Source organism: Epinephelus lanceolatus, chromosome 10, assembly GCF_041903045.1.
Source record: "Epinephelus lanceolatus isolate andai-2023 chromosome 10, ASM4190304v1, whole genome shotgun sequence".
NCBI classification, from domain to species: domain Eukaryota; kingdom Metazoa; phylum Chordata; class Actinopteri; order Perciformes; family Serranidae; genus Epinephelus; species Epinephelus lanceolatus.
The window spans coordinates 33,334,756-33,353,074 of NC_135743.1; the positions used below are offsets into that span (position 1 = coordinate 33,334,756).

The 18,319-nt window shown below is 40.2% G+C and overlaps 5 protein-coding genes across 6 annotated transcripts; 3 read left to right on the plus strand and 2 right to left on the minus strand.

Annotated features, from left to right (window-relative positions):
* Positions 1-2,979: 2,979 nt before the first annotated feature.
* On the minus strand, positions 2,980-3,779 carry LOC117266296 (hepcidin-like). The gene is made up of 3 exons (XM_078171943.1): positions 3,589-3,779; positions 3,429-3,506; positions 2,980-3,301 (listed from the first exon to the last, which is right to left on the minus strand). The coding sequence occupies exons 1-3, from the start codon at positions 3,673-3,675 to the stop codon at positions 3,197-3,199; spliced, it is 270 nt and encodes an 89-aa protein (XP_078028069.1). The 5' UTR covers positions 3,676-3,779; the 3' UTR covers positions 2,980-3,196.
* A 3,925-nt stretch (positions 3,780-7,704) lies between these two features.
* Positions 7,705-8,510, plus strand: LOC144464528 (hepcidin-like). Its single transcript, XM_078171944.1, has 3 exons — positions 7,705-7,899; positions 7,983-8,060; positions 8,184-8,510. Exons 1-3 carry the CDS (start codon positions 7,813-7,815, stop codon positions 8,283-8,285), a joined length of 267 nt encoding a protein of 88 aa, XP_078028070.1. The 5' UTR covers positions 7,705-7,812; the 3' UTR covers positions 8,286-8,510.
* A 1,618-nt stretch (positions 8,511-10,128) lies between these two features.
* Positions 10,129-10,926, minus strand: LOC117266108 (hepcidin-like). The gene is made up of 3 exons (XM_033641064.2): positions 10,739-10,926; positions 10,578-10,655; positions 10,129-10,450 (listed from the first exon to the last, which is right to left on the minus strand). The coding sequence occupies exons 1-3, from the start codon at positions 10,823-10,825 to the stop codon at positions 10,346-10,348; spliced, it is 270 nt and encodes an 89-aa protein (XP_033496955.1). The 5' UTR covers positions 10,826-10,926; the 3' UTR covers positions 10,129-10,345.
* A 1,543-nt stretch (positions 10,927-12,469) lies between these two features.
* Positions 12,470-13,263, plus strand: LOC117266107 (hepcidin-like). The gene is made up of 3 exons (XM_033641062.2): positions 12,470-12,654; positions 12,737-12,814; positions 12,942-13,263. The coding sequence occupies exons 1-3, from the start codon at positions 12,568-12,570 to the stop codon at positions 13,044-13,046; spliced, it is 270 nt and encodes an 89-aa protein (XP_033496953.1). The 5' UTR covers positions 12,470-12,567; the 3' UTR covers positions 13,047-13,263.
* A 539-nt stretch (positions 13,264-13,802) lies between these two features.
* On the plus strand, positions 13,803-17,614 carry LOC117266106 (hepcidin-like). Of its 2 annotated transcripts, none has more exons than XM_078171945.1 (3): positions 13,803-13,997; positions 16,795-16,881; positions 17,009-17,614. In XM_078171945.1, the coding sequence occupies exons 1-3, from the start codon at positions 13,911-13,913 to the stop codon at positions 17,108-17,110; spliced, it is 276 nt and encodes a 91-aa protein (XP_078028071.1). In that variant the 5' UTR covers positions 13,803-13,910; the 3' UTR covers positions 17,111-17,614. The 2 variants fall into 2 exon arrangements, with proteins under 2 accessions (XP_078028071.1, XP_033496952.1); XM_033641061.2 differs by lacking the exon at positions 13,803-13,997 and adding an exon at positions 16,501-16,695.
* Positions 17,615-18,319: the final 705 nt, after the last annotated feature.

Genomic DNA, 18,319 nt, shown 5'->3' on the forward strand with positions numbered 1-18,319 from the left:
ACAGGTATTTATCAGTTCAGCTCTGATCGGCATTGATGGAAACACAACACTCAGTGATAGTGCTAATTTTAACTCCTTTACCGGCAGCAAGATATAACGTGATGTCACAAAATACCATCTGTATCTGCCCAAGCAGTGCTCAAACGTCGTTCCAAATTAGTCTGCTCCAAGTTGAAAGAGAGACGGGATAAGTCAGAGATATATAAAAATGAGTAACCAGTGGAACCACCGAGTGAATCAGCAGGTAGTAGACTTTGACTTAATTTACTGTTGTTTGTATGAGATCAGCTGTTACTAGACTTGAAGACCTTCAACATCTATAAAAACAACAGAAAAAAAATCAAAAATACAAAGCAGCTGACTGAGACAACCTGCAGTAGTCAGAGGAGCTCATACAAAGTTGATCTGAAGTGACTTCATTTTCAAAGAAACCAAAGGACTAAATTGTGGATACATTCTGTGGGGCCTACTGGTCTGCAGAAGTCTGCTATACTCAACCCTTTAGTTAAAAGTCACTGAGGGTGTCGCCTCACACCAGGACAGATGAGTTTCCATGGGAGGAACGGAGATGTCTGGCCAAATCCACTTTTCCCCCTTATTAAAATGGATATTTCCGAGCTGTCAGAGGGTGAAGTCTGGGTTTTCAGAGACTCTCGCTGACTTCTCGCTGACAGTGGGCTTCCTTTCCCCATAGGTTCAATATCTCCTGTGGCTCTCCCTCCCACCATGCGGTATAGCAGGCTCCCTATGGGTCCCAAGCCAGCGCAGCTCTGGCAAGCTGTTCACTTTTCACTTAGCGGCACACACTAATTTACTGAGACTCTACACTGTTTTGGGTCCGCGGTGCATTTCCCACGTTCCAGCTGAGAAAATATATCATTAGTCCCTCATCGTGTAATGCTTGCCACGTTACGTTATAAAAGCTGGGTGTAAAGCGACATGGATAAAACAGGAGCGATTTCCAGTGTGCCTCATTTTGACCGCCTGCTTGGAATAAGTGGTGGGCGTTAAGAATTTGAAAAGGGGACAAGATGCGGTGTTGAAAAGGCCATTTTGCTTACTAAATACTCCTGGGTGGCTGGAAGACTAAGCATTTCCATTGCAAACGTCTCCAACAACGTATCACAGCCATACGAGTGTAAGCCTTTACGAGCCTGCCTTGAAAGTTATATGGATTAATTAACTTTCCAGGCAAATTAAGATGCCATGCTAATTGTAGTCTAGGTATGTTTAATAGGATCTAAACAGAAGATGGGTACAGCACCCCCCCACACATGTTTACTCTCTGCTGTAATGCTCGATAAAAGAATAAAAAGAAGTTTGTTTACCGCTCAGAAGCAACGACCAAGCGACTTCACAGCCGACTCCACAGAACTGTCGCCGAGTGTGACCTATGTGTTGCTCTGTCATTACGCACCGAGAGTGGGTGAAGACCCTTTTTTGGCACAAGACCACAGTTTTCTGGGTTCTTCACTTCACAAACATTTTTACAGGCGTGACAGGCTGCGACCGAGCGCGCCGCAACAGACAGCTCTGTCACCTCAAAACAACCACCCCGCAGGGCCACACGAGACGGCTAAATATATCACCTCCCAGGAAGCTGAGCAGGAAAAAAAAAAAAAACTGTTGAGTCTGACTGGCTGTATCTTGTGGCTTAATTAACTAACACAGGACACAGTCAAAGCAAATTAGAGGCCAGTGGAAGCTCTTTGACTGGATGCTTTGCAGGCTCTACCACATGGTGACCACAATGCCAATGGCCCCCTCATATCACTCATCGATGCCATATTGTACACCCAGTCACCCCAGTTTACCCTCTGTTTAGCACTTAACTTAGTGCACCTACCTATCCGGATTACTTATAAACCATCCTCTACACCTCCATCTCTCTATTCCCTTAATCACAAGTGCACAAGCCATTCATGTGGCAGCAATTTGGGCCAGCCGACACCCAGTGGTGAATGTGCCTGACCCCCTTTCTTGCCCCCTCTAGCCCTCCTTCCACATCCCCCCCGACACCCTCTAGAAAGCCACATCTATCGCAGGAGCCTTTGGGGCCCTTACTGGCGGCCCCAGCCTAATAAAGCCATCCTGTCAGGGTTGTGTGTGTCTGCGTCTACAAATAAGAGGTACTACAGGTTACAAAATGTTGCTCTGGGCATGTATGTGACTTCACCAATGAGCATGGCAGTCAGCCGTACTGTGTTAAACTCATTTAACAGTTTCAGAAGATCTATAATCCTATTTAAACAGCCTTACTGTTCAGTTTTCATAAAAGTTTCAAGCAGCAAACAGTGCTTCGTCTGCGTTTTAATAAAAGTCATAAGCATCTACGTTACCTAATTAAAACCAGCGTGCCTTTGCAGTGGCATGTTATTTATATCTTTCATCAGGATTTGTGGAAGAGGATAAAAAGATCTTAAATTAAAGCAAAATCCATTGATGCATTTATTACATCCTCATATTAGGAAACAGAGGAGCAGTTTAGCTTATTCTGGCATCCACAGTAGCAGAACGCAGGTTTTGTTAGTGCAAGGGCTCCTGTTAAATTGTTTCATTGCCACAGAAAAGCACTGCCCTTTGACTCTGTGCAAAAGACATCATCCGCTTACAAGCTCTCACAATAAAATCCATGTGCACCGTAATAAGCCCCGCTTTGTTTCGAATACATCCAAGTGAAAACATTTATTGGACTAATTACAATGCTCTCCCATTGGATTTTCTTCTGTGTTACACATGCTTTGGCAAAGTTCCCAGTATTGTGTCTTAACGTTTCTCTCTAGTCATGACTGTGGTACTAACTGGCATGCATGGGGCGGCAAGGAAAGTGGAGAGAGCATAATGAAAGCAAAGTAGGAATAGTTTATAGTTTATAGTTTATACCAGATTTTAAAATACCACACAAACATCATGTTAATGCCTTTGTGAACTGTTTAATTGTGCATATTGATTGTAAAAAGAAAATGTTCACACATTATATATAAATAAAATGAAAGTTTATTGTGATAATACACTGTAGTGCAGACATTTAATGATGCAGTCACTGAACATGTATGAACAACAGCATGACCAAATGTAGTCACATCCTCAGATTTACAGGAGCCACAAATATAAAATAGTAAAAGTGCTTTAAGAGAAAATGTGTAACAAGTAAATATTTAGTGGTGGTTGTGGAAGTCTAATCCTGGGGCAGAAATCATTGGAAGTCACAGCGGACTCCGCAGAAGACACCGTCACGAGTCGGGTAGCAGTAAGGAGTGCATTTAGCAGGTGCACGCTTCTTCCTGATGTTAAACAGCCTCTGTGTGAAAGACAAAAGACATTAAGTGTTCATCTCCAACATTATCTCTCACTCTGTTCTCTCTCCTTCTTCTGGAGAGACTTGTCTCATGGTATTTGGCTTAGTTCACTCAGTTAACTGAACATACCTCCCCCAATTCTACTGGCAACTCTTGATGATCAGCAACTGGATCATCACTGCTCACTAACTCCACCAGCTCTTCTACCTGTTCAGGAACGACATCATAGTTATTTCACAAAACACTAATGACTAAGGAGCAAAAGAAATAAGTGAAGTCATGTTCTTACTCCAGTGACGGGTAAGGCAGAGCTCTCCTGAGTGCAAATGAAGGCGAGCACGACGGCCACTGCAACTGCAACACTGAATGTCTTCATCTTAGGAGGGTTGAAGTGGTTTAGTTGGTAAGCAGATATATTTTTCAGATCTCTTGGTGCCTCTTGTCAGGTCTGCTGACTTCTGTCTGATGGTTGAGTGTAAAAAGTGCTGGTATTTATACTCAGTCGGGCCATTGTTGCCTCATCACGGGCAGAACACACCTGCTTCCAGTAATGGGCTTTACATCACACCTGCCTAATGCTGGCAGTGGAAATGGGACTTTTTCTGCTTTTGACCTTTGGTCATATTGTTTGCTCCACAACAACAAGCCAACAATGAACTTTGAATTAAACTATACAGTACAGGCCAAAAGTTTGGACACACCTTCTCATTCAATGCGTTTTCTTTATTTTCATGACTATTTACATTGTAGATTCTCACTGAAGGCATCAAAACTATGAATGAACACATGTGGAGTTATGTACTTAACAAAAAAAGGTGAAATAACTGAAAACATGTTTTATATTCTAGTTTCTTCAAAATAGCCACCCTTTGCTCTGATTACTGCTTTGCACACTCTTGGCATTCTCTCCATGAGCTTGAAATGAAATGGTTTTCCAACAGTCTTGAAGGAGTTCCCAGAGGTGTTTAGCACTTGTTGGCCCCTTTGCCTTCACTCTGCGGTCCAGCTCACCCCAAACCATCTCGATTGGGTTCAGGTCCGGTGACTGTGGAGGCCAGGTCATCTGCCGCAGCACTCCATCACTCTCCTTCTTGGTCAAATAGCCCTTACACAGCCTGGAGGTGTGTTTGGGGTCATTGTCCTGTTGAAAAATAAATGATCGTCCAACTAAACGCAAACCGGATGGGATGGCATGTCGCTGCAGGATGCTGTGGTAGCCATGCTGGTTCAGTGTGCCTTCAATTTTGAATAAATCCCCAACAGTGTCACCAGCAAAACACCCCCACACCATCACACCTCCTCCTCCATGCTTCACAGTGGGAACCAGGCATGTGGAATCCATCCGTTCACCTTTTCTGCGTCTCACAAACACACGGCGGTTGGAACCAAAGATCTCAAATTTGGACTCATCAGACCAAAGCACAGATTTCCACTGGTCTAATGTCCATTCCTTGTGTTTCTTGGCCCAAACAAATCTCTTCTGCTTGTTGCCTCTCCTTAGCAGTGGTTTCCTAGCAGCTATTTGACCATGAAGGCCTGATTAGCGCAGTCTCCTCTTAACAGTTGTTCTAGAGATGGGTCTGCTGCTAGAACTCTGTGTGGCATTCATCTGGTCTCTGATCTGAGCTGCTGTTAACTTGCGATTTCTGAGGCTGGTGACTCGGATGAACTTATCCTCAGAAGCAGAGGTGACTCTTGGTCTTCCTTTCCTGGGTCGGTCCTCATGTGTGCCAGTTTCGTTGTAGCGCTTGATGGTTTTTGCGACTCCACTTGGGGACACATTTAAAGTTTTTGCAATTTTCCGGACTGACTGACCTTCATTTCTTAAAGTAATGATGGCCACTCGTTTTTCTTTAGTTAGCTGATTGGTTCTTGCCATAATATGAATTTTAACAGCTGTCCAATAGGGCTGTCGGCTGTGTATTAACCTGACTTCTGCACAACACAACTGATGGTCCCAACCCCATTGATAAAGCAAGAAATTCCACTAATTAACCCTGATAAGGCACACCTGTGAAGTGGAAACCATTTCAGGTGACTACCTCTTGAAGCTCATGGAGAGAATGCCAAGAGTGTGCAAAGCAGTAATCAGAGCAAAGGGTGGCTATTTTGAAGAAACTAGAATATAAAACATGTTTTCAGTTATTTCACCTTTTTTTGTTAAGTACATAACTCCACATGTGTTCATTCATAGTTTTGATGCCTTCAGTGAGAATCTACAATGTAAATAGTCATGAAAATAAAGAAAACGCATTGAATGAGAAGGTGTGTCCAAACTTTTGGCCTGTACTGTATGTATTGTACTTTTACCGAAACAAGAAACAGAGCAGAAGTGTTAGAGACTGTAAAACTTCACAGGTCCAGCTCATTCATGGATGATTGGGCTGCTTTTTTTGACCTATGTAGAAAACTCTCTGCTGAATGGGAATCCATGTTGAATATCTGCTCAGTGTAAAGGATGCAATTACAAGCAATCAAATAGAATAATTTTCAACAATTTCAGTTTTGGCATAATACACAGGAACCTGCAGTTCAAGCAAATGAATCCTCTTGAGAGCAGCAGAAACGTAGACAAGAGTTAAAGTCCTTTTCCCTGTGTAATAATTTGTCCATTATTGATAATGTATGACCTTGACATAAAATGTAACATTAGTAGTGTGGCAAAAATACAGTCATACAACCTATTTTACTTGGTCCATACACCAGGCATCTTACTGGCATATACTGAATAATTAAGACATGTGTTAAAGACCTTAGTCATGTCTATTGCAACAACTGAAATCCCTTATTTACCCCTCATCAATATTTGCTAACCCTGCTGGCCCATGTGCTGGCTTCAGGTGACCACGTCAGTGTCAACTAACACAAATGACTCCCAATCTGTTGGAATCAGCCAATATTTTGAAAAGAAAAGGTGTCATTACCTAATCTTTCAACCACTTTTTCATCTTGCACACTATCTCCAGTCACAATGAACACGTCATTTCACTTTGACCTTTAATATCCACTGAAAAACCTGGGAAACAAATATGACACATAATATTAGTTTCCTAAAACATAATTACATGTTGATGTAAATCTGTAAAGCCTACACTCACTGTTTTTGCCAGACAATTAATGTGAAAATGAACAAACCATAAAACACAGTATATTTGATTGCAGTAGTATTTCTTGATGCTAAATAAAACACAAGATGGTGTTCATACAGGCTGTCGTGTGCTGTTGATGGTCAGAGGCCATAATCGATTCTCATCTTTGTCTTTACACACTGTTTCGTTCATGGCTTAGGTCTGAGGAAAGATGTAAAGATCAAGGGGCACCAGTACCTCAGGCAGCCCAGGTAGATTACCCATGATACCTAGGGTTGTGGTGTGAGAAGTGCTGGGAACATGGGGGTTGCTTTACATGGTGGGTTTGGTAGCATTTAGGCGCTAGACCCAGGTAGAGAGGTATTTTGATCGGCCTGAAGAGGTGACTCTGACCGTTGTGCTTGTGCCAGCAGTAGCTTTATTTTGGCCAGAATATTGGTTGCTGTTAATGAGACAAACATTCAGGAACACACAGGCCAAAACAGGTAAGCTTGGAAAATCCAAGCCTGCACTGCAAATATTTTTAAGCTCTTTTTTTTCAATCATTAATGAAACATCGTGGATGTGACCAGGGTTTCGTCACACACCTAAAGCTTCACTGGCGGCAAATAAGCACAGCGAGGTCTTAACAAATGATGAAGTGATGAGTTTTGGTTATTGCAACAGACAAGACTGAAGTCTGTGAAATGTGTCTCTGAATTTACCAGAAAGATGCTCAGAGTACAGATAAAATTGGACATTTGATCTGTATTTCTGCTACACTACTACTGTTATATTTTATGTCAACTACATTAAATCATAATCAATAATGGACAAAGTATTGCACAGCAAAAACAGCTCTTGTCTTATTTTCTGTTGCTCTCAGAGGATTCATTTGGTTGAACTGCAGGTTCCTGTGTAATATGCATAAAGTGAAATTGTTGAAAATTGTTCTATTTGATAACTTGTAATTGCATCCTTTACACTGAGCAGATATTCAACGTGGACTCCTATTCGGCAGAGTTTTCTTCATAGGTAAAAAAAAAAAAAAAGCAGCTCAGTCATCCATGAATAAGCTGGACCTGTGAAGTTTTACAGTCTCTAACACTTGTGCTCTGTTTCTTGTTTAGGTAAAAGTACAATACATGTAGTTTAATTCAAAAGTTCATTGTTGACTTGTTGTTGTGGAGCAAACGATGTGACCAAAGGTCAAAAGCAGAAAAAGTCCCATTTCCACTGCCAGCACTAGGCAGGTGTGATGTAAAGCCCATTACTGGAAGCAGGTGTGTTCTGCCCGTGATGAGGCAACAATGGCCCGACTGAGTATAAATACCAGCACTTTTTACACTCAACCATCAGACAGAAGTCAGCAGACCTGACAAGAGGCACCAAGAGATCTGAAAAATATATCTGCTTACCAACTAAACCACTTCAACCCTCCTAAGATGAAGACATTCAGTGTTGCAGTTGCAGTGGCCGTCGTGCTCGCCTTCATTTGCACTCAGGAGAGCTCTGCCTTACCCGTCACTGGAGTAAGAACATGACTTCACTTATTTCTTTTGCTTTTTAAGTCAGTAGTCTTTTGTGAAATAACTATGATGTCGTTCCTGAACAGGTAGAAGAGCTGGTGGAGTTAGTGAGCAGTGATGATCCAGTTGCTGATCATCAAGAGCTGCCAGTAGAACTGGGGAAGGTATGTTCAGTTAACTGAGTGAGCTAAGCCAAATACCATGAGACAAGTCTCTCCAGAAGGAGGAGAACAGAGTGAGAGATAATGTTGGAGATGAACACTTAATGTCTTTTGTCTTTCACACAGAGGCTGCTAAACATCAGGAAGAAGCGTGCATCTCCTAAATGCACTCCTTACTGCTACCCGACTCGTGACGGTGTCTTCTGTGGAGTCCGCTGTGACTTCTAATGATTTCTGCCCCAGGATTAGACTTCCACAACCACCACTAAATATTTACTTGTTACACATTTTCTCTGACAGCAATTTTACCATTTTCAGTTGTATTTGTGGCTCCTGTAAATCTGAGGATGTGACTGCATTTGGTCATGCTGTTGTTCATACATGTTCAGTGACTGCATCGTTAAATGTCTGCACTACAGTGTATTATCACAATAAACTTTCATTTTATTAATATATAATGTGTGAACATGTTATTTTTACAATCAATATGCACAATTAAACAGTTCACAAAGGCATTAACATGATGTTTACGTGGTATTTCAAAATCTGGTATAAACTGTAAGAGTGAATTTTCCTTTTAACTGTGAGTCAAATGCATCTCACACAAACCAGAACACTGACTTCTGAGGGACCTGTGCAAACTGTAAACCCGGATAAGATGATTTGGCCTCATGCGTAAATGTTTCCTTATGTTTCTTTTATTCTTATTTTGCACAAAGCAATAAGAGAAAGCAGGGCCTAGCCTTTGGGAGCCCGAAGTAGATTTGGTTTGGGGGCCGTCCTCATTTGGGGGCCGATTGATGCATATTTTAGCCTCACTGGATAACAGAAATACTTTAAGGCAGTCATTTGCTCCATTTTTTGGAAACAGATTTGATCATAGTTTGTGTGTGAACAACTTAAGAACCTTTGTGGCATTCATCAGTACTCGCTAACTTAGCGCTTCCTCTTAGGTAAGATCAACAATGCCCTCATAGACTGTATAAATAATGGACGTTGCCATCTTGACTTCACCTATTATTTTGGGGACTGCCGTTTTATAGCCTTGAGTTCAGCATTTTGGCTGTCGCCATGTTGCATTTCTGGAGCCAGAAGGGACCGTATTTGGACAAAAGGGTGGAGCTGTGGAGGAGAGTGCCTTCAGCCCCATGTAAGCTAATATGCACCAAAGCCAACTTGCATTTTGTGCTCCTAAAAACACTAAAAGTTATGATAAAATAGTTATTTACATTATGAAAACACAGAGGAAAAATCTTCAGCAATTATAATTAATTGAATAATTTCAAATGTATGAAGATGATCAGGTCTAGTCTAAATGACAACAAAATTAGACCAATATGCCAGCAAGCGCACACACACTCACACATACACACACACACACACACACACACACACACGATTCTCTTGTGCTGCACAACAATTCAGTGCTATGTAGTTGGATCACAGTGCTGCTGGAAATAGGTGGTTTATCAAGTGTCATAATATGATGGGATTTTCAAACATCTGACACATAAAGACAAGTGAGATGAAGCCCTTTCCAGTGAGGCTAAAATATGCATCAGACTTTAACCAGGTCAAGCAAAAGGACCTGAGAGGGACCACTGGTGGTGATAGATACATTCTGTATTTTTAAAGTAATGTTGCTGCTAACAGGTCCCACTGTAGGCTTTACATGCTTATTTGTATATTATGTGTGTATAAACTAAAACACAAGTTGCCACAGTGGCAACACGATACAATGAGGATGGCCCCCAAACCAAATCTACTTCGGGCTCCCAAAGGCTAGGCCCTGCTTTCTCTTATTGCTTTGTGCAAAATAAGAATAAAAGAAACATAAGGAAACATTTACACATGAGGCCAAATCATCTTATCCGGGTTTACAGTTTGCACAGGTCCCTCATAAGTCAGTGTTCTGGTTTGTGTGAGATGCATTTGACTCACAGTTAAAAGGAAAACTCACTCTTACAGTTTATACCAGATTTTAAAATACCACTCAAACATCATGTTAATGCCTTTGTGAACTGTTCAATTGTGCATGTTGATTGTAAAAAGAACATGTTCACACATTATATATAAATAAAATGAAAGTTTATTGTGATAATACACTGTAGTGCAGACATTTAATGATGCAGTCACTGAACATGTATGAACAACAGCATGACCAAATGCAGTCACATCCTCAGATTTACAGGAGCCACAAATACAAAATAGTAAAAGTGCTTTAAGAGAAAATGTGTAACAAGTAAATATTTAGTGGTGGTTGTGGAAGTCTAATCCTGGGGCAGAAATCATTGGAAGTCACAGCGGACTCCGCAGAAGACACCGTCACGAGTCGGGTAGCAGTAAGGAGTGCATTTAGCAGGTGCACGCTTCTTCCTGATGTTAAACAGCCTCTGTGTGAAAGACAAAAGACATTAAGTGTTCATCTCCAACATTATCTCTCACTCTGTTCTCTCTCCTTCTTCTGGAGAGACTTGTCTCATGGTATTTGGCTTAGTTCACTCAGTTAACTGAACATACCTCCCCCAATTCTACTGGCAACTCTTGATGATCAGCAACTGGATCATCACTGCTCACTAACTCCACCAGCTCTTCTACCTGTTCAGGAACGACATCATAGTTATTTCACAAAAGACTACTGACTTAAAAAGCAAAAGAAATAAGTGAAGTCATGTTCTTACTCCAGTGACGGGTAAGGCAGAGCTCTCCTGAGTGCAAATGAAGGCGAGCACGACGGCCACTGCAACTGCAACACTGAATGTCTTCATCTTAGGAGGGTTGAAGTGGTTTAGTTGGTAAGCAGATATATTTTTCAGATCTCTTGGTGCCTCTTGTCAGGTCTGCTGACTTCTGTCTGATGGTTGAGTGTAAAAAGTGCTGGTATTTATACTCAGTCGGGCCATTGTTGCCTCATCACAGGCAGAACACACCTGCTTCCAGTAATGGGCTTTACATCACACCTGCCTAATGCTGGCAGTGGAAATGGGACTTTTTCTGCTTTTGACCTTTGGTCACATTGTTTGCTCCACAACAAGTCAACAATGAACTTTTGAATTAAACTATATGTATTGTACTTTTACTTAAACAAGAAACAGAGCAGAAGTGTTAGAGCCTGTAAAACTTCACAGGTCCAGCTTATTCATGGATGACTGGGCTGCTTTTTTTGACCTATGTAGAAAACTCTCTGCTGAATGGGAATCCATGTTGAATATCTGCTCAGTGTAAAGGATGCAATTACAAGCAATCAAATAGAATAATTTTCAACAATTTCAGTTTTGGCATAATACACAGGAACCTGCAGTTCAAGCAAATGAATCCTCTTGAGAGCAGCAGAAACGTAGACAAGAGTTAAAGTCCTTTTCCCTGTGTAATAATTTGTCCATTATTGATAATGTATGACCTTGACATAAAATGTAACATTAGTAGTGTGGCAAAAATACAGTCATACAACCTATTTTACTTGGTCCATACACCAGGCATCTTACTGGCATATACTGAATAATTAAGACATGTGTTAAAGACCTTAGTCATGTCTATTGCAACAACTGAAATCCCTTATTTACCCCTCATCAATATTTGCTAACCCTGCTGGCCCATGTGCTGGCTTCAGGTGACCACGTCAGTGTCAACTAACACAAATGACTCCCAATCTGTTGGAATCAGCCAATATTTTGAAAAGAAAAGGTGTCATTACCTAATCTTTCAACCACTTTTTCATCTTGCACACTATCTCCAGTCACAATGAACACGTCATTTCACTTTGACCTTTAATATCCACTGAAAAACCTGGGAAACAAATATGACACATAATATTAGTTTCCTGAAACATAATTACATGTTGATGTAAATCTGTAAAGCCTACACTCACTGTTTTTGCCAGACAATTAATGTGAAAATGAACAAACCATAAAACACAGTATATTTGATTGCAGGAGTATTTCTTGATGCTAAATAAAACACAAGGTGGTGTTCATACATGTTGAAAAGAAAAGTACACAGTAAATACAAGTCAGGATTTGGTAGGGAATTTATTTTAAATGATACAAATGTAGTCGTAAAACTGAAAGGTAGAATGCTGAGTTGAAGGACTGGGCAGCAGGGTTGATTTTACAACAGATTTCTAGGATCATCCATGAATGAGCTGGACCTGTGAAGTTTTACAGTCTCTAACACTTGTGCTCTGTTACTTGTTTCGGTAAAAGTACAATACATATAGTTTAATTCAAAAGTTCATTGTTGACTTGTTGTTGTGGAGCAAACAATGTGACCAAAGGTCAAAAGCAGAAAAAGTCCCATTTCCACTGCCAGCACTAGGCAAGTGTGATGTAAAGCCCATTACTGGAAGCAGGTGTGTTCTGCCCGTGATGAGGCAACAATGGCCCGACTGAGTATAAATACCAGCACTTTTTACACTCAACCATCAGACAGAAGTCAGCAGACCTGACATGAGGCACCAAGAGATCTGAAAAATATATCTGCTTACCAACTAAACCACTTCAACCCTCCTAAGATGAAGACATTCAGTGTTGCAGTTGCAGTGGCCGTCGTGCTCGCCTTCATTTGCACTCAGGAGAGCTCTGCCTTACCCGTCACTGGAGTAAGAACATGACTTCACTTATTTCTTTTGCTCCTTAGTCATTAGTGTTTTGTGAAATAACTATGATGTCGTTCCTGAACAGGTAGAAGAGCTGGTGGAGTTAGTGAGCAGTGATGATCCAGTTGCTGATCATCAAGAGTTGCCAGTAGAATTGGGGGAGGTATGTTCAGTTAACTGAGTGAACTAAGCCAAATACCATGAGACAAGTCTCTCCAGAAGAAGGAGAGAGAACAGAGTGAGAGATAATGTTGGAGATGAACACTTAATGTCTTTTGTCTTTCACACAGAGGCTGTTTAACATCAGGAAGAAGCGTGCACCTGCTAAATGCACTCCTTACTGCTACCCGACTCGTGACGGTGTCTTCTGCGGAGTCCGCTGTGACTTCCAATGATTTCTGCCCCAGGATTAGACTTCCACAACCACCACTAAATATTTACTTGTTACACATTTTCTCTTAAAGCACTTTTACTATTTTGTATTTGTGGCTCCTGTAAATCTGAGGATGTGACTGCATTTGGTCATGCTGTTGTTCATACATGTTCAGTGACTGCATCATTAAATGTCTGCACTACAGTGTATTATCACAATAAACTTTCATTTTATTTATATATAATGTGTGAACATGTTCTTTTTACAATCAATATGCACAATTGAACAGTTCACAAAGGCATTAACATGATGTTTGTGTGGTATTTTAAAATCTGGTATAAACTGTAAGAGTGAGTTTTCCTTTTAACTGTGAGTCAAATGCATCTCACACAAACCAGAACACTGACTTATGAGGGACCTGTGCAAACTGTAAACCCAGATAAGATGATTTGGCCTCATGTGTAAATGTTTCCTTATGTTTCTTCAACATGGATTCCCATTCAGCAGAGAGCTTTCTACATAGGTAAAAAAAAAACAGCCCAGTTATCCATGAATAAGCTGGACCTGTCAAGTTTTACAGTCTCTAACACTTCTGCTCTGTTCTTTGTTTAGGTAAAAGTACAATACATATAGTTTAATTCAAAAGTTCATTGTTGGCTTGTTGTTGTGGAGCAAACAATATGACCAAAGGTCAAAAGCAGAAAAAGTCCCATTTTCCACTGCCAGCATTAGGCCATGTGATGAGGCAACAATGGCCCGACTGAGTATAAATACCAACACTTTTTACACTCAACCATCAGACAGAAGTCAGCAGACCTGACAAGAGGCACCAAGAGATCTGAAAAATATATCTGCTTACCAACTAAACCACTTCAACCCTCCTAAGATGAAGACATTCAGTGTTGCAGTTGCAGTGGCCGTCGTGCTCGCCTTCATTTGCACTCAGGAGAGCTCTGCCTTACCCGTCACTGGAGTAAGAACATGACTTCACTTATTTCATTGTTTTATAGTATTATTAGTGTTTTGTGAAAATGCTTACATGTCGTTTTTAAAACAGATAGAATAACTGGTGGAGCCAGTGAGCAGTGACAACAATGACAATCATCAAGAGCTGCCAGTGGAATTGAGGGAGGTATGTTCAGTTAACTGAGTGAACTAAAACAGAGTGAGAGATAATGTCGGAGATGAACACTTAATGTCTTTTGTCTTCCACACAGAGGCTGCTAAACATCAGGAAGAAGCGTGCACCCGCTGAATGCACTCCTTACTGCTACCCGACTCGTGACGGTTTTCGCTGTGGAGTCACCTGTAGATCCTGAAGATCCTGTCCCAGGATTAGACTTCCACAGCCACCACTAAATTTGTATTTGCTATAAAAAAATATAAAGAAATTTTACCATTTTCAGTTGTACTTGTGGCACTTGTTAATCTGGGGATGTGATTGCTGTTGTTCATCTATGCTCAGTGATGTTACTGCATCATTAAATGTCTGTGCTGCTGTGTATTATCACAATATAAACCTTCAGGTGTGCATCTGCCGTAGCACTGCATGTCACACAAACCAGAACACTGAGTTGTAAGGAACCTGTGCAAACTATTAAACAGATGAGATGACCGGGCCTAATGCTTGAATGTTTTCTTGTATTTATTTCTGCCACACTGCTAATGCTGCATTTTATGTCAAGTGCATAAAATTGTGACATCAAATGTGGACATATTGTTAAATATCTAAACTCCTACGCTAAGATAGATTTTTTTTTTCTAAATACAGTTGGGAGACATGTTTCTTGAATACCTAATATCCCAAATGTCAACTGGGAAAAGAAGAATTTCAGACTTAGGGACTGTTAGTTACTTATCACTGGGAGGAAGTTGTGCAAAAAGGGGGAGGTGTAACAAATTATTTCTTGTTTTTTATTTTTTGGCTTAGCGGAGGGGTATAGAAATGTATTGTATTTTGTAATTATTCTATTTTTGAAGAATAAACATGCCTGCAGGTTTGGCAGGCTTTTTTGCTTTATTATTTATTTTTTTTTACCATCTATCATTGCCAGAAAATGTAAAATCAGAAATTATGGTTGGATTTTCAAATTTTAGACAGTCCTGGACACATCATGTGTGACGAATGCTGCCATCAGAAAAAAAAAAAAAAAAAAAAATCCTAACCAAATAAGACCTTGAAATACTCATATTTCATCAAAATCACCTTGTCCTAGATCTCATTTAAAATTTGGCCAAAAATTAATTGTTTGCACTAACTACCTACCATGCATGACAAGAGTGAAAAACCAAGGCTTTTTTCATCTCCAGGATTTCATCTTCAACTTTTAACTGTTAACGAATTAAAGAGTCACACCTAAGCCACCCCCCTCATCTGATAACTAAAGAACAGTCCCTATAATGAGGTCCCAGGTTCTCTCTCTCCACTTGTTGCATATGCAGGTGTGTGTTGTTAAGCAATACCTAATACTCTGTTTTTCAACAGATGTTTAGTGTCCCTGTTTTACGAGGATAAATGTGAGCAGAGAGTTTCTCCAACAGGAGAGCAGAGAGAAAAAGATGAGACAGAAACAACAAGTGCAGTGAGAGGATCTTTGTTTTATTACAGAACACTGGGTTTTCTCTAAAGAAGATTAGACACTTCCCCTCACAGTCAACATCCTTTACCGTCTTTTATAAATATGAATCAAACTGTGTCATAAAATATCCTCTGAAATGAAGTATTTATAATATTATGTTCACATGATAACATTATCTGGACTTAATAGACTTTATTTTTTTTGCAAGTCTGTCCATTATGACTGTGCATAATGCGCTATAAAGACGAGATAAGGTAATATTTAACAAAGTACGGGCTTATTCCAACAGGTTAAAAGCCATTTGTGGTTGTTGACACTGATGTGGTCACCTGAAGCCAGTACATGGGTTATCAGAGTGAAATGGGGGATTTTGGTTATTGCAGTCGATATCTGGAATGAACGAGTTCTTATTGTTGTATAGCAAACACACCTGAGACAGTGCAACTAAAACAGGGGCTTTATAGCATGCCTTCTTTTCTGCTGCTCTCAAGATGATTCATTTGCTTGAACTGTAGGTTCCTTTGTGTTATGCAACATCTGAATTGTTGAAAATTATTCTATTTGCTTGTAATTGCATCCTTTACACTGAGCAAAATATATTCATAAGGGGCTCCCCAGTAATCCATGCATTAGCTAGACCTGTGCAGTCTTATAGTCTTTAACTGTTCAGCTCTGTTTCTCCGATGGATAAAAGTGATAAAAAGAATATAACTAAATTCAAAAGTTCATTGTTGACTTTTTGTTGTGGAGCAAACAATGTGACCAAAGGTCAAAAGCAGAAAAAGTCCCATTTCCACTGCCAGCATTAGGCAGGTGTGATGTAAAGCCCATTACTGGAAGCAGGTGTGTTCTGCCCGTGATGAGGCAACAATGGCCCGACTGAGTATAAATACCAGCACTTTTTACACTCAACCATTAGACAGAAGTCAGCAGACCTGACAAGAGGCACCAAGAGATCTGAAAAATATATCTGCTTACCAACTAAACCACTTCAACCCTCCTAAGATGAAGACATTCAGTGTTGCAGTTGCAGTGGCCGTCGTGCTTGCCTTCATTTGCACTCAGGAGAGCTCTGCCTTACCCGTCACTGGAGTAAGAACATGACTTCACTTATTTCTTTTGCTCTTTAGTCATTAGTGTTATGTGAAATAACTATGATGTCTTTCCTAAACATGCAAAATTCATCAACAGGTAGAAGAGCTGATGGAGCTAGTGAGCAATGACAACGATGACAATCCAGTTGCTGATCATCAAGAGCTGCCAGTAGAATTGGGGGAGGTATGTTCAATTAACTGAATGAACTAAGCCAAATACCATGAGACAAGTCTCTCCAGAAGAAGGAGAGAGAACAGAGTGAGAGATAATGTTGGAGATGAACACTTAATGTCTTTTGTCTTTCACACAGAGGCTGTTTAACATCAGGAAGAAGCGTGCACCTGCTAAATGCACTCCTTACTGCTACCCGACTCGTGACGGTGTCTTCTGCGGAGTCCGCTGTGACTTCTAATGATTTCTGCCCCAGGATTAGACTTCCACAACCACCACTAAATATTTACTTGTTACACATTTTCTCTAACAGCAATTTTACCATTTTAGTTGTACTTGTGGCTCCTGTAAATCTGAGGATGTGACTGCATTTGGTCATGCTGTCATTCATATATGCTCAGTGATGTGACTGCGTCATTAAATGTCTGCACTAGTGTATTTTCATAAGTAATTTTCATTCTTATATACTGTGTGAACATGTTCTTTTTACAATGATAACATTAACACAATGTATGTTTGCTCTTAAAACGTGGTGTCAGTTATGAAAGTGAATTTATCTTTAACAGAATATCTAAAACAGAATACCGCATCACAAGGGACCATGGACCTGTGTAAACTAGGGGTAGGAATCACCAAAGGATCTACAATATGATATTATCACGATACTTAAGTCACAATACAGTATTATTTCAATTTTAGAAATGTTGTGATATGCTGAGTATTACAATAAAAAAATACTGCAATATATTGTGATCTATAGCCTTTTTTCAACTGTAAATTATGTCCCCAAAGGAAAACTTTGTCAACATCTGTTTTATCTCATAAGATAAAGTTTTCAGTCTGTTCATTGAAATTAAGTAAGTGTATATATTATCATGTGGCACATTACAGTATATAGACTTCCTCTTCTTAAATCTTCCAGTGAAAGCAAGCTAATGTTTTTAATTCAGTTCCTCTGAGTGATATAACCAAAAACTTAATTCAAACAAGTAAGCAACCAGACCAACAGCTCCAGACCACTGATAAGTAGTGACTAATATTACAATAACTGGTTGTCTGTCAAAAGAAGAAAAGCGATGCTTCCTCTTCATATCAAAACAAACAGGTATGGAGACATATGGTTCTATTTGTTAAATATGATGCTGTGGTCAGGTGAAAAAAGCACACAGGCCAGCAGGGTTTTCAGTTAATGAGAATGGGTGAAGTTGGGGATATTGATCTTTGCACAAGATACTTTATTTTGAAAGCCGTCAAGGTGCAGAATGTAATTCTGAAGAAAGGTAACTGATTGTTGATTCTCATTCCTGGGCTGCTATGATCTTGCATTGGTAGTTGGACTGAACCACTAAGCCAAAGTATCGACATTTGACAACTTGGAAATGAAACTCAACCATCAACTACCATTCTTTAGAATTACATACTGCACCTCTAAATTATACAGAGAATTCAA

Bases quoted from the DNA above. Each gene is read 5' to 3' on its own strand.
- LOC117266296 (XM_078171943.1), bottom strand. From the start codon at position 3,675: ATGAAGACATTCAGTGTTGCAGTTGCAGTGGCCGTCGTGCTCGCCTTC. The intron at 3,507-3,588 runs GTAAGAACATGA...GTTCCTGAACAG, and splicing joins CTGCCTTACCCGTCACTGGA to GTAGAAGAGCTGGTGGAGTT. The intron at 3,302-3,428 runs GTATGTTCAGTT...TCTTTCACACAG, and splicing joins TGCCAGTAGAATTGGGGGAG to AGGCTGTTTAACATCAGGAA.
- LOC144464528 (XM_078171944.1), top strand. From the start codon at position 7,813: ATGAAGACATTCAGTGTTGCAGTTGCAGTGGCCGTCGTGCTCGCCTTC. The intron at 7,900-7,982 runs GTAAGAACATGA...GTTCCTGAACAG, and splicing joins CTGCCTTACCCGTCACTGGA to GTAGAAGAGCTGGTGGAGTT. The intron at 8,061-8,183 runs GTATGTTCAGTT...TCTTTCACACAG, and splicing joins TGCCAGTAGAACTGGGGAAG to AGGCTGCTAAACATCAGGAA.
- LOC117266108 (XM_033641064.2), bottom strand. From the start codon at position 10,825: ATGAAGACATTCAGTGTTGCAGTTGCAGTGGCCGTCGTGCTCGCCTTC. The intron at 10,656-10,738 runs GTAAGAACATGA...GTTCCTGAACAG, and splicing joins CTGCCTTACCCGTCACTGGA to GTAGAAGAGCTGGTGGAGTT. The intron at 10,451-10,577 runs GTATGTTCAGTT...TCTTTCACACAG, and splicing joins TGCCAGTAGAATTGGGGGAG to AGGCTGTTTAACATCAGGAA.
- LOC117266107 (XM_033641062.2), top strand. From the start codon at position 12,568: ATGAAGACATTCAGTGTTGCAGTTGCAGTGGCCGTCGTGCTCGCCTTC. The intron at 12,655-12,736 runs GTAAGAACATGA...GTTCCTGAACAG, and splicing joins CTGCCTTACCCGTCACTGGA to GTAGAAGAGCTGGTGGAGTT. The intron at 12,815-12,941 runs GTATGTTCAGTT...TCTTTCACACAG, and splicing joins TGCCAGTAGAATTGGGGGAG to AGGCTGTTTAACATCAGGAA.
- LOC117266106 (XM_078171945.1), top strand. From the start codon at position 13,911: ATGAAGACATTCAGTGTTGCAGTTGCAGTGGCCGTCGTGCTCGCCTTC. The intron at 13,998-16,794 runs GTAAGAACATGA...ATTCATCAACAG, and splicing joins CTGCCTTACCCGTCACTGGA to GTAGAAGAGCTGATGGAGCT. The intron at 16,882-17,008 runs GTATGTTCAATT...TCTTTCACACAG, and splicing joins TGCCAGTAGAATTGGGGGAG to AGGCTGTTTAACATCAGGAA.